This window comes from Onychostoma macrolepis, chromosome 17, assembly GCF_012432095.1.
Source record: "Onychostoma macrolepis isolate SWU-2019 chromosome 17, ASM1243209v1, whole genome shotgun sequence".
NCBI lineage: Eukaryota > Metazoa > Chordata > Actinopteri > Cypriniformes > Cyprinidae > Onychostoma > Onychostoma macrolepis.
Window position 1 is genome coordinate 9401799 of NC_081171.1, and position 14911 is coordinate 9416709.

The following is a 14911-nucleotide window of genomic DNA, read 5'->3' on the forward strand; positions in this document are numbered from 1 at the left end:
TGGCAGACGGTGCTGTCCCCACTGAGCACGCTCTGAGATGCGTAACTTTGCGGTTAAGGACGCTACTGGTTTTTACGGCACTAGTTCACGATTATCTCTCCTTTCTGAGGCTTACGGAGCAGGTGTAGCTCTTCCTACAAGCGTACGTCACATGCGTAAGAGCGTGAAGCGTTCCTCCATACTAGAGGAAACTGTGGGCAGGCGCAGTTCTGGCTCTCCACAGCTTTGTTCGCAGCAGCACAATGCGCCGGGACTGATTTGCATGTAATTGTTGCCTCCGATTTGCCATGATAGTCATAAACAAGACATTAGCAATTCAAGGTGAGGAATTAGAGGCCTGGGAGACTCCCAGATCACACACATGGTAATGAAGCCCCTGGCTTAATAATGCAAGAAATGTCAGGAAACTTTCCACAAGCTGGGCGGACGGGAGGGAGGCACCCTGTGCCTAGGGCTCATGTCATCTTTGTTCTAAATGCAAATCAGTTTGTCGTGACATTGACTCTATCAAATGTGGAGCGCTCCGACACCCCAGGCCCAGAAGCGGGCTGTCAGGTCTGGCTTAGTCTCCCAGGTCCACTCTAGCTCACGCGGCGGACTCTCTCGTCCTGCGCCGCCTACTTCATGGCATTTTGAGTTATCGATCCGCAACGCTGAGTACTTGTTTTTGTGTTTTCCTCTCTGTTTCTTGTTTTTTAGTCCTCTTGCGGAAAGACGTTAACACAGCAAAGCGCTGGAGAGACTCGGTCTGTTAGCAGGAACTCAATCCGCCTAGTCTGCAGGTACCATGAAATACAAGGAATATAATCTCGACCTTAATAATTTAAGAACTCCAGTGTGTGAAAAACTCCAGGCAGTTCAAAGAGAGATGACTCTGGCTCAGAAAGGGAGACTTCTAACGCTCGGGAAATTCCAAGGTTATCTGAGTAAGTCCTGGTTAACAGGATGTCCAGTTTTGAAGTGGGATTTGCAGTCCCATGTGACCAATTTTTTCTCCTTCTTCCCTTTGCTCATCTCCAGCATGAAAAGGCAGAGTCTCCCAAAATAACTCCAAAGGTTAAGATATTAATTAAACGTTAAGGGGCGAGAGGACGGATAATGAGGGGGACTCTTCACAAACAGACTGCCTAGTGCTCCAGTCAGGAAGCCCGGGATGAATGAAGGTACCAAATCAGTTGCTCTCCACTCTCGGTCTCTGCAGTCATTACACAAATTACCTCCCAGCTTCAATATCCGCCTGCACCTCTTGCAGTTGTCATAAGTAGCCCTGGTCATTAGAGTATGCTGGGTAATCAGATGGAACAAAATTCATCCCGAGCAATTAAAAAACACCTCCAAGACCCGGTGGCTGGCAATTAAACCTTTCACTGCGCATCTCGACCGTCATCGTCTTGGTCTTTTTTCTGCTAATCTAATAACTTCGAGCGAAGTATTTAAAAGCCTGACCTTAACACAATTCCTCCTCATAAACAGATCAGAAGTTTAGGCCCTTTTCTCCTAAGTTACCTTGCATCTAGTTTGTTTAAAAGCCTAATCTGCTCCAGCGCATGACAAATACCCTTTTGATTTTGCCGTAATAAGGCATTTGCATACGTTTCTCTTATTTCACAGCACACAGGGTGTAGAGCGGGGAATGAACGCTGTAATTTGATGGCCTTGACACAGTTGACATTAATCGTAAACTGTCTAGTGATTGGCACTTCCCCAGCAATTGTCGATCTAGAGGTAAACCTGTTTCCCTCACCGACTGGTGCAGCCTTCCATAATAGCCATGATTTAATTTAGCTATTTAACCTGTAATTCCAGCAATATTTATTGAAGAGCGAGGGGAGAAAATTGGGCCATTAGGCGCTGAGGATGAATACATTGAGATGAAAATGAACACGCCTAACTGGTAGTTGACCTTCGCGTTTTGTAGCAGTTTTTATTAGCGCGGGCCACAGTAATTACTGCAAATTGAATCATAGAGAAAACTGAAATCATTCGGTAATGAGCATTTTTATTCGTTATTGCACTTTCCGACTGGGCTGTGAGGTATGAAGTCTCCGCTCGGGGCCGGCGTGCGCTCCTGAGAGGATTCCGGAACATGGAAACCCGGCTAAATTAACACCGCCGAATATTTCTTCTCAGATCTGCGCCGTGAAACGGTGTTAACCAGCTTCTCCCGCTCACACCTCGTACGGGTATAAAGACAGTCATTATAAAAAAATCTCTCTTTTTTTTTTAAACCAGATGATTTCCCCCCCCCCGAACCTGAGGTGATGTTTTGTTGTTTGGTTTGTTACAGACACTGGCTGAATTTTGTTGTGTGCCATCTTTAAAACAACATCCTCTCGCATCCTCAGATGTTGTTTTTCTGAGCTGGGGAGAGATGGGGGGTGGGGGTGGGGGATGCCAATTTATTTGTGAGCATTGTCTTTTTTGGACGGCATATGGCACGTCCTGTAAGACGTTGCAAGATGCAAATTCAGGGGAGTCTGACTTTAAATGAAGCAGTGACAGTGACAGGAGCCCTTTTGAAGAGCACACATCACAGTACTCCAGGGAGGAACAGCAGGGGAGACCCACAATGCCGTGCGGCTCTCTCATTCTCTCTCTTTCTCCTCTCTCTGTCTGCACCACCCACCTCTTCCTTACAGTACAATGGCATTCATCATACAAGAGACCAGCGTTACTGTATGCACGCGGCCCTCATTTACAGGCTTATCCCGCACCCTGCCTTCCTCAAAGGGAGGCTAGCCATAGTGTCGAAATCCTCTAGCCATAACATCATCTTAGTTCTACCAGTGTTTACAATCTCATTTTGTTTTTTATCTCAAGAGTCTTGCTTTGTTAGCGTATAGCGGTTAGCGTGAGGTGACGTGCTGTGTCGTTTACGTATCCATGGATTATTTTCCTGTTCTCGCAAGGGACTCCAATTTGCTTCTTTTTTTCCCTCTCGCTCTCCCTCCGTAGATTCAGATAGACAAGTATTTTGCCTCACAATTGCGTCTCTGTTTGATGCACTCATCTGGTTGAATAGAGACGTGTGGCGATTCTTTACACTCAGCTGCGCGGTGCTTTGCAGCCAGACGCCGCACTTGAATGAGGCTGCCGCCATGTTTCACGAGACCCGTCTCTGCTCCGCAAAACAGCAGCTTGAGTCCTAATTAATGGGACATGCGTCGCTCTGCATATCTATCCGAGGAGAATCTAACTTAATTTTCGAGCAGGGTGTCCACACTAATAATCGTTCAACGGAATAGTCATCCCAAGGCCTGTGGAGTTTAGTCCCTCTAAATTATCATTAAGGACCAGACTACACTTAATCAATATTGCAAAAATAAAAAAAGTCTGGGAGAGCATGCCGGGGTAGGGATGAAGGTGGAGCTTATGTCTCAGAAGGCGTTTGCATGAGGCAGGGCCTCCCCAAAAGCATGCCGCCTTACTCTAAACAAACGTAATAAAACTAGGGTGTTAAGCTTTGGAGAATCCATCAGATGTACAGAACTTTTTTGGGGGGAGGGAATGTATGGAAAATGAAGAAACACTTTAGTCTGGGATGTGATTTCAATGTTACTCTCTTAGAAAAATGACCCATAATTCCAAGCTGCCAAATTTAGCACATCACGGTGCTCTTAAATGCGTTTTCTACACAAGTACCCTTAACCTGTTCTTCTTAACAATTACAGTAATTTTTCACTTTTCAGCAGCTTCGTTTTATTTTTGTTTCAAGCTGCAAAACGTTTCCAGACCGCCATGATGAAGCACTTATGTCTCAAAGGCGTCTCGGTCAGCGGCATGACTCTCTCTGGATCTGTCTTTACTGTACTATGACAGTAGTTTCTGTTGGAAATTTGGATGGCGTAACTGTAAATGCCGAAAATGGGACACCGGACTCCCTCGTGGGCTCAGAAAAGCTACCGTGCACGAGTGAGCTAGTTTCTCGCTCTCCCTTTCTTTCTTGCGCGCGCTTTTCCCTCTTTCCTCTGTAAGCCATCCAAGAAGCCCCCTGCCAAAGCTGTGTGTGAACCACAGCCAAACAAAACACAGGCAGCCGTCCAGGCCAGCGCGGCACGCTTCCACTAATAGAGAGAGAAAAGCTTCCAGACCCAACACGCTACTTACAGGACGGCAAAATTCTTTACGCTAGATAATAACTTAATGACAGCCTAAATGAAGTCCCTATAGTGAAAACCACTGTCAGCAAATGAGCACCTCATTAAAAGATGCTATATCCCTTTCCTCCCCCCTCCCTGTCAATTTATAACCCGCCTTTATTGTGTCAAAAATTTCAAATTCCTGGAGATTTTTGCTCCTTTGTCCTCACAAGACAATCTGGTTGTGTCGTTCACTAACACACACACACATACATTCACCCTATGCTTTCAAAGCAAATAATGTATGTAACAATAAGCCAAATCAAACAAAAATCCTTTGTTTTTGTTTTCTGCCTTTTTAACTCTCTCTTTTTTAAAAATGATATTATGATTTATGGTTTATTTTTAATCTCATTGAAGGTGCAAACAACAAAAGCCAATGAATTCACTAAGCAAGTCTTCAGGTGTAATTTACGTCAGGCCTTGACACTTTTAATGACTACCACAAAATAATCGTCACGGTAAATTTGTGACACTGACTGTGAACTGTAAAATAAAGCGGCCAAATCACAGAGAATGCATGTTGAATAATTTTTATTCCTCATGTTTTTTTTTTTTTTTCATTTTCAGGATGAAAGCTAAAGTGGATCATTGTACCTCTCAGTGAGACGCTGAAACCTATTAACTGTCATCTTTTTATTTTTCGGTTAATGTGTCTTAAAGCCCGGCATTTGCATGCCGTTTAAGTTGGTGTGTGTGAAGAGCCATGATTGTTATTAGTGATAATTTCTCTTTAATTGAATTGGGGTCTGCATGCACGACTGATACTGCCGATGACACACACTTTCACACAATACCGTCCTCGTTCTCCTCTCCCGCCCGGCAGCTGGGCCTCGTTGGGAATATCTAATTGAAAATAGAATCAGCCAGTGCTCAGCATGAGAAACTAATCACTCCAAACTTATCAGCAGAATGGGCAGGCTGCTATTTGGCCCTTTCATTTCCAAATCAGAGAAATCGGAATTGCCAGAATGCACTGCAACAATGCAAAAACAAAACAAAACAAAAAAACAGTATATGTCTCCGTGTGGAAGTCTATATTATAGGTCATGTCTTTTATATTTGTGGTAATTTAACTTCATTCTTTTTGTTGTATTTGCAAAGTTAAATTTTTACATATCTGTGCATGCATTAAAACAAAATCCAGATTACTTTTTTTTTTTTTTTTTTTTTTACTAATAAATCCTATTAGAATTACTATGATCTTAGTGTTGATAGTGGATGCTATTCTGAAGAATTTTTTTAATGTAAATTTTAGTTTTAGAATTTGCGTCTGTGTGAATATATGTATAGTATAGGCCATATTAAAATATAATATTAAAAATATTAATAAAATTAACAATTATTAATAATTCCATATCCTAACAAAGCCTCACTCACTATCCATTAAAATCACACACACACACACACACACACACACACACACACATATATATATATATATATATATATATATATATATATATATATATATATATATATATATACTGTATGTATATATATATATATATACATATATATATATATAATCACATTGTGATTGTTACGTGTTGTGGATTCCATTTTATATTGTCTTATATTCTATATTCTATGTATTTATGAATGTGTGTTTTAGGTGCATGTTTATAAAGATAACGCTGTACCATTAGTTAGTACCATTAGTATTAGTGCATTTATTATTTCTGTGTTATTTTGTAAAATATTACCTGTATAAATGTGTGTCTTCTGATATTTGGTTTAAATGATTCATTATGGTTATTTTAGGTGTAAATGTGTGCAAACGTGTGTTGATACAAGAACCTGATAGTGAATAGCTACAGCGCCCCATGCTGACACAAAATCCAGGGATACATCCACCTAAACCTGAGCACACTCGTAGTGTTAGTAGCAAGAGAAGTGATGCACGTTTTCTCTCCCGCTCTCTCTCTCCCTCTCTGCCTCTCTCTTCCTTTTTTCATATGGAAATGTGAAATAATAGGGTGATTAAATAGAGCTGTATATTAAAGTACAGCTGACATTAGAATTAGCATAATGTGCTCTCGCCTCGGGCTGCATACTTTATTTGCCATCTGCGTCGGACTCCAATCCCCTCGGGAGTGCAGGCGCTGAACACTTCTCAATAAACTCACGCCCGAGTCCCTTCAGCACGGCCACAAATACCATTTCAGGCAGCGGCCATTGATTCGTCTTAATTGTGGGGCAGAAATGAACATTCGGCCCCCTGATGACTTCTGTTTGTCTGCGAGAGGATCAGCTAGTACAGTAGCCTGTGTTTTACGCCCCGGTAGTTAGCATCGAGAAAGGTTCTCTCGCTCTCTCTCTCTCTCGCTCTCTCTCTCTCACTCACTCACTCACTCACTCACTCACTCACTCACACACACACACGCACACACACACACACACAGTGGAAAAGGACAGTGCCTGGTAAACACAGACGCTACTTGTTTTCTAGGCCTCCTTTACATGGAGCATTAGTTTTTGAAAGCATCTGCCATAAAACAACAAGAGGAGGTTGGAGGATTGTGTGTGTGTGTGTGTGTGTGTTTTTGCGTGTATGCATATATGTAGGCCTTGAGAGGCTGGGGGGAAAAAAAGATGGCCATTGTGCAGAGCTTACGCTCTGTCCACTGTAATTAAGCCAAAGGCTTTACAGGACAAGGGTAGAGGTAAACAGATGTTCTTACGAATGCACATCAGCCACATAATAACATCTAGTGGGGAATGCTTTTTTTTTCTCAGCGAACCTTTAAAATGCATTTAAGTGCTTGTAAATGTTTCATCTTTGAAGGTTTTTTTTTTTTACATTTAAAAGGGCATTGATTGAACATTTCTTTCTAAGTGTCATACATATCAGCTAACACATCATCTGACAGAAGCTTTTTTTTAACCCTCATGTTCTGTCGAGAGTGAATGTTTGTGCTTTATGTTTGAGGTCTCAAATGGTATGAGTAATAATCTTAAAAGGAATTTTGAAATTTAACATTCTCCTCATTTACAATATTATTATTTTTTGTAAATTATTATGAGATATTTAAACTCTATAGGCAAACATTATTGCAGATTTAACTTATCTGTTGTAGTAAATATGCACCTTTCAGAATCGTAACTGATATCAAATATAGTAAATTTGTTTATGTTTGAGGTCAGTTTGACCATAGCAAACATTGTAAGCATGCATTAAAGCAGTGGTTGGAGTGTATTTCTTAGTGTTTACACCAATCTGAAACTGATGTCAGCATATGGTTATTTAAACATATGATAGGATGTTTAAAGGATATTATCACCTTTGCTTATAATCAGATTTTATAAGATTTAGAAAAATCATTAAGAATCTAAATAAAAATCTAAATAAATTCTAAATAAAAGTTTAAATGGCATTGGGTCAGACCCCAAACAGGACATGAAGGGTAAACTATTGATAGTGCTATTTCTCTAAGCACAAAAGGATGCTATGATACCTGTGGAATAAAATGCTTTTTTTAATGTTGTTAATGTGGCACTTTTGAAATTTTCATATGTGCATGGCACTACTCATTTTTTACTGATTTACATTTTTGTGTGCTTACTATTCAAATTCCTTGATGAAATATTGCATCTCAGTATACCAATAAGATGAAGCTTCAGGCTATTGCTGTATATAATCCCTTGTCTATGTTTCTTTCAGATGAAAACACACTCCCCTGTTTAGCATTGCTCTTCGGCAGCATGTAAAGGAATGCTAGAACAGATACTAACCATTCATTCTCTCTGCTCTTTTTGATCCTTCACAATGGCCATGATTGAAATAGACACCCATGAGGGCTTCCTAGTCCCAGCTCCTCCGAGCCCTGTGTGTGACTGCCGCCCCATTGTTCTCTTCGCAGTCGCTCGCTCTCGCACACATACATATACTTGAAAACACTCATAAAGGTACACAAAGCACAGCCAGAAATCAAATACCCGAACAATTACGGCAGCATATGTTTTTCTGCGTATCCTAAATTGCTGCATTAGGTCAGAACAGCAAGCTTTCATTTAATAAATAAATGAAGCTCATTTCCTAGTGCACAATTACCATCTCGACTTTGTAGATCTTTTTTTTCTTTTTTCTTTTTTTTTTTTACACCAGTGCCCCTGGAGTACAGCAGAGATGGTTTAGCATCCTTTTTCATTGTATACTCAGTACACTTGGCTTGTTTGTGCTGCCATGGTAATGAGTCCCTTTGCATGGCGGAACCGGTGTAACAGTGAAGTTGTAGCATCAATTAATCATGTATAGTTAAAGCTCCAGAGCCGCACCAAGCACAGGAGCCACTTTTTAACACATTCTCTGATCCGAGAACTGATGCTGTTCACACTTTACCTGAACCTAGAGTTTATGCAGACTTCACACGTTCACTTGCTGGTATTTAATTATATGATTAAAACTGTGGAATGCTGAATAAAATTGTTATAAGTGAAACTGTGCAATTAATTGACTAGTGAGCCATTTTTTCTTTGTAATCAAACTTGCTCTCAGAGTAGCAGTGATTCACTGTGATGTCATTAAGGGGGGAGGGGGCTTTCCAGGAAGTGTAACTATAGAAAACGTGAGAGGAAGTAAGAAAAACAATCTTGAGAAATTCTTAATGGAACAGTAAATAATACCCTTGAGCTGTTTTAAATGCCACAGACTTTAACACTCACACCGGTGTGCTTTTTTCCCCTCAGCCTTTTAAATCACAGGCAGTGTTTTCACTCTTTATTTGAAACCATTTATCTTGATGTGTGCTCCCCCTTCCCCCAACCCACACCCTACTCTCTCATTTTTTATTTGTTTCTTTGAGGGGACAACTTAAGTTTATTTGTTTGATAGTGATGAGAGTCCCCTAAATCACAGTTTAAGTTGTACTTCTCCAATTTGGTGGCATATTACTCTGGCATCCTAGGACAGTCTCAGTGCTTGGAGGGTTTCCCAGTTTAGAGTGTTCTTGCCTGGCATTATACTTCTAAAATGAGTCAGCCATTTGTAAAAGCAAAGATTAAAGGCAAGTTGAAATGGGAATGCAATGTTCCCACTGCTTTAACCCTTCGTGGAGCAGTATGGAAATGCACTTGTCACAGCTCTGTTAAGTATGAGTTGCTATGTTCATGTGACAGCCTGATGGGTGCACGAAAATGGCCATAGCCCAAAGTGTCAGATACCTCAAACTTTGTTCTTTGTAACATGTAATCATGCTTAACCCTACGCCTCATTCTTCATCAAGTCAGATCTACTTTTAGTGGGTTATTTAACAGGACAAAATTTCTAGCATTATGACACAAATGTTGTGGAAGTGACCTGCAGAGGTTTTAAACTCAGACATAAATAAAGATCTTTGTTGTTTTCTGCTTGGTTGCAGGTAGAGATGAACCTTCGAGTTACATATGCACAACGTGCAAACAGCCCTTTACCAACGCCTGGTTCCTTCTGCAACACGCTCAGAACACGCATGGGATCCGCATCTACTTGGAGACCAACCCCTCGAATACCTCCCTGACCCCACGGATCACTATTCCTCCCCCCATTGGTGCTGAATCCATACCACAGTCCCCGTTAACCAACTTTTTAGGGGACAGCAACCCCTTCCACCTCCTACGGATGACTGGGCCCCTACTCCGAGAGCCCCCACCTGGCTTTGTGGAAAACCGCCTCCCTAATACGCCTCCCTTTGTCAGCCCCCCTCCTCGCCATCACTTAGATCCCCATCGCCTAGAACGCCTTAGCGCAGAGGAAATGGGTTTAATCTCCCAGCATCCCAGTGCCTTTGAGAGAGTGATGCGCATGACACCCATGGCCATGGAGTCCCAGTCCATGGATTTCTCCCGCCGACTTAGAGAGCTTGCTGGAAACAACAACTCCACTCCACCGCTGTCACCAAGCCGTGCCAACCCTATGCATCGTCTCCTCAATCCCAACCCCTTCCAGCCCAGCCCGAAGTCGCCCTTTCTGAGCACCCCTCCGCTGCCTCCCATGCCCCCTAACAGCACCACCCCACCGCAGACACAGGCCAAGTCGAAATCCTGTGAGTTCTGTGGCAAGACCTTCAAGTTTCAGAGTAATCTGGTTGTTCATCGGCGAAGCCACACAGGCGAGAAACCCTACAAGTGCCAACTGTGTGACCATGCCTGTTCTCAGGCTAGCAAACTAAAACGCCACATGAAGACCCACATGCACAAGTCTGGCTCCATGACGGGGCGTTCTGACGATGGCCTGTCCACCACCAGTTCACCTGAGCCAGGCACTAGTGACGTCACTGGGGAGAGTATGAAGAACAGAGACGGCGATTTTAGAGGTGAGGGCATGGGCCCTGAAAATGAAGAGGAGGAGGAAGAGGAAGAAGAGGAGGAACTAGAAAATGAAAGCAGGCCTGAGTCAAACTTCAGCATGGACTCTGAGTTCAGTCGGAATAGGGAAAATGGCTCAAAGCCTCCTTCGGATGAGAAGAGTCTCTCTTTGGGGAAGATGGTGGAAAACGTAGGGCTCAGCTCCATCCAGCAGTACAATAACTTAATAGTCGACAATCGGAAAAGGCTTCCATTCTCCAAAAGGATGTCAGAAGTGCAGAGGGATGCAGGTGACCACGATTCAGTAGTGGGGGAAATGGACCAAGTGGAGCGTGCAACTGTGAACGGAAGGAACTGTGGCTCAGGCGACTCTTTCTCAGGCCTGTTTCCCCGCAAGCCCACTCCCATCACCAGCCCTAGCCTCTCCAACACCTCTAACAAGAGGATCAAAATCGAAAAGGATTTGGACATGCCCCCAGCCCCCCTAATCCCATCTGAAAACGTCTACTCCCAGTGGCTAGTGGGCTATGCAACATCCCGCCACTTCATCAAAGATCCCTTTCTTGGCTTCACCGATTCTAGACAATCTCCATTCGCCACCTCCTCAGAGCACTCTTCCGAGAACGGCAGCCTGCGTTTCTCCACGCCGCCAGGGGACCTGCTGGACGGGGGCCTCTCCGGCCGCAGTGGTACCGCTAGCGGAGGCAGCACCCCACACTTGGGTGGGGGGCCGGGACCGGGCCGGCCCAGCTCAAAAGAAAGCCGAAGGAGTGACACCTGTGAGTACTGTGGGAAGGTGTTCAAGAACTGTAGCAATCTGACAGTGCACAGACGCAGCCACACAGGCGAGAGGCCCTACAAGTGTGAGCTTTGCAACTACGCCTGCGCCCAGAGCAGCAAGCTTACCCGCCACATGAAGACACACGGCCAGCTCGGTAAGGAAGTGTACCGCTGTGACATTTGCCAAATGCCCTTCAGCGTCTACAGCACACTCGAGAAACACATGAAAAAGTGGCATGGGGAACATTTGATGACGAATGAGGTCAAAATTGAACAAGCAGAGAGAAGCTAAGCCAGATTTCCTATTTTGCCTCACAATTCCTTGATTATAAAAGGGGTAGCTGGATACTCTGTTTTTTTGTTTGTTGTTGGGTATTTTTTTTTTGGTTGCTTTTTTTTTTTTTTCAAGTTAATGGTTTGAGTTAGTTTTGTCCTAAGAAACTGCCATCTGAGAAAGACATTAAAGAAGAGGAAAATCAAAAAAAAGGGGATTAATTTGGAGCCGGTATAAACCGCCTATCTATGAGTGGATACATTAGACAATATTTTAAATGGAGCCTTTAACTGTGCAATAATTTCTGTATTTATTGGATTTTTTTATGTTTTGGCATGTGCAGGTTCATTTTTATTTCACAATTTTTTATTCCATTTTCTTATGATTTATTTCAAATGCTGAGATTTTGTTTAAACCCAAAAGACATCCTGAGATTTTTGTTTGTTTGTTTTAAGCAAAACAGAGTATCGTTTGAGAAATCCATAGGCCGCTGCTTACGATGTAGATTATTTAAGATACACATGTAATTTCTTGAAGAGAAGCCGCATTCAATCTTCAAATTTTGAAAGCTGAATTGAGAAAGCTTTGTCTTTCTTTTTGTTTTCCTTTTTTGTTTATTATTCACACTTACGAAATGAGCGGACAACAATCCTTAGACCTTGTAGCACGAACTGATTTTAAGCATGTCAATCTAATTGGGAATGTAGCACTGAATATCAGTTTTAACAGTAAATCTAAAGAGAACTGTGGGGCTGAAGACCTCCGTCTACTCGAAATCAAAGAGAGGAGACCATAAAGACAGACATAAGTGAAGGCAGCTGCTTATCGGTACCTAGTACCGACCCAGACAACGCTAGTCATAGTATGGATTGTGTTATAGGTCTCAGTAGTCAATTTTAATTGCCAGCACCCTTTCCATAGACACTGCACTTAATCAAACCCATTTGATTTTGCTGAATAGCACAATAGTAGTAGAAGGAAGACGGCTTAAAACAACTCAGGGTGAGCTGCATAGCTACTTCTGCCAAGTCTGCTATCTGATCTCAGCCGTCTTCTCTGATAAAGCAGTCCAGTCCTCTGGTTCAGCTCATTCACAACCCTCGCCTCGTCTCCACACTTCATATTACACTGCCAAGCACCCCTAAATGTCATGAATCAACTCCATCTTTCCCATAAAAGTGGCTTGTCATACTACATCGTTGTTAAGTTAAAGGGACAGATGTCTAGGCCAGAGGATGAAGCAGTTTTCGTACACTAGGAGAGTGATTTAAACACACACACACACACACACACACACAGGAAGAGAAAGAGAGAGAAGGATCTTTACAGTCCAATTCAAGTTAGTAAACCTAAAAGCACATTAGTCAAAAGCAAGGCAGCACCACTGTTCTGTTTCAGTTGACTGACATTTAAATCTAAACATTGTTATTTTGTGTTCAGTTCTGTTGTTTCATTTTTGGGTATTAGGGTCTGAGGTTCTAGACGGAGTCACCACTTTAACCAGATTAGATTAGAATGAATTCAATTATACTTTCAGCAATGTTGTCATTCTATTACAATGTTTCTTAAATCACTTGAAACAGCCCTATGCATTTTTGTACATATATATATATTTAGCAATCATTTTGAGAAGCAAATTTATACTGCACATTGAATCTGATTATAGTTATAAAACGTGTATGATATTGACTTATCTGGTTAATCTGGTCATGTCCCGTGTGTCAGAGCCATCAGCAGGTATGCAGATTAGTCAATTGCACAGTAAAGAGTGTATGTCATGACCTGTTGAGCGTGTGCTAAAACAGTAAGACAATTTTTTTCTTTCTTTCTTCTCATTCAGGACTTCCTGTGATGTGTAGTTGAACGCATTCTCAGAAGTAGCAACACGCTTACAGAATGCACAGCTGAATTTTCCCTTTTCTTTTCTCTTCTATCCAACTGATTTATTGGCAGTTAAACAGCCTTCTTTCAACAAGATGCCCTAACCAGCGCAAACGATTGAAGCGAGGGAATATCGTGGTTTTAAAAAGAGCAAAGCAAACTAATGAAATAGAAAGAGAGAGAGAGAGAAAGAAAAGTAAACATACACAGCTCTTTGCAGTTGACCCGCACTTTATTATTTTGATTTACATATTTGAAAACAATAGCGAAAACGGCTTCTGAGCAAGAAATTATGTTAAAATACAAATTTATTGGGCCTTGCTAGAGGGAGCATCTGAGATTGAAGTGCCAGTGTTGATAGGCTTGGCTTTCACAATGCTGGCACTATAAAAATGAAATTAATTTATTTGGACAGTTTTTGTACTGCCATTCAATTTGACATGAGTGTGCCTTGAATACTGATCTTCCTATTTATTGTCTTATAAGACAAATGCAACACTTTTGTGAAGCAAAGAATTGAAAGAAAAAAAAAGAAAAAATTAAGTCCATGTGGTTTTAATCTGCTTCTAAAAGAATAATGATAAAAACAGATACGTAGGTCACTTAAAGAACTAAGCTGAACTAAAATGAAAGGTAGCCAGCACAATACTAATGTGTGTCTATGTGTGTATATATGTATGCATATGTACATATAACTGCACAAAAACACACACAATAGACAAATATATATAAATATATATATGTAAATTTTTTCACTTCAGGACAAGACTGCGTCCCTTGAAAATAATGGATGATTCTTTTGCTACAAATAGTCAAGGAAGAGACTGGACAAAAATCAGGAACTACAGAAACTTAAAAAAAAAAAAAAAAAATAGAAAAAAGAAAAAAAAGAAAAAAGTAAAACGTTTAGTGCACTCTGTCTTAAAATACGTTTACAGTATTGAAACAAGTACAAGGGTAAAATGATATTTCTGTGTATGTGTGTTTTAAACAAACAAGAATTTTTCTTTTCTTTTCTTTTTTTTTTTCCAAGTTTGCTTATAAAGTTTCTCTGAATGCCATAGTGGCGTGTGTATATTGGTTTTTGGTGACGGGATTTTAAGTATATATATATATATAAATATATATATATATATAAATATATATGACATTTCTCTTGTTTACTGTAAAAGTATACCAGTATTTGTAATATTGGAGAATGCCTGGGCATTTTACAAAAAAAGAAAAAAGAAAAAAAAAAAAAAAAAAAAAAAGGAAATAAAAGAAAAAATATTTTTTCCCAATTATTATTTCTTTATGTCTTTTCTTTTCTTTTTTTTTTTTTCTTTTTTCTTTTTTTTTTTTTTAAGAAATTTCATTTCACAGTCCAATTTAAATTGTGGGTCTTTAAAATGTTTTGTCACTGTAACTGTAAAAGTCTTGAGTTTTAGTATTTTTCTGCCTTGGGTGTAAGAAAATAAAGATTAAATTGATTAAAAGAGAACTGTAATGGGGCCAGCGACATTTATGTATGGAAAGATGATCACAGGAAAAATACTGAGGTTCCTGTCAT

General features: G+C 41.0%; 1 protein-coding gene across 8 annotated transcripts in view; it reads left to right on the forward strand.

Moving 5' to 3' along the window:
• Positions 1–14599, forward strand: part of bcl11ba (BCL11 transcription factor B a) — a 65670-nt gene extending 51071 nt beyond the window's left edge. For 7 of the 8 annotated variants that reach the window (XM_058749590.1, XM_058749592.1, XM_058749591.1 and 4 more), the window contains one exon: positions 9500–11620. In XM_058749590.1, coding sequence (XP_058605573.1) covers positions 9500–11496 — 1997 coding nt within the window. In that variant the 3' untranslated portion in view covers positions 11497–11620. Of the gene's footprint in view, positions 1–9499; positions 11621–13318 lie in introns of those variants that run through there. The other variant, XM_058749589.1, reaches the window with a different exon arrangement.
• The last annotated feature ends 312 nt before the right edge of the window (positions 14600–14911 follow it).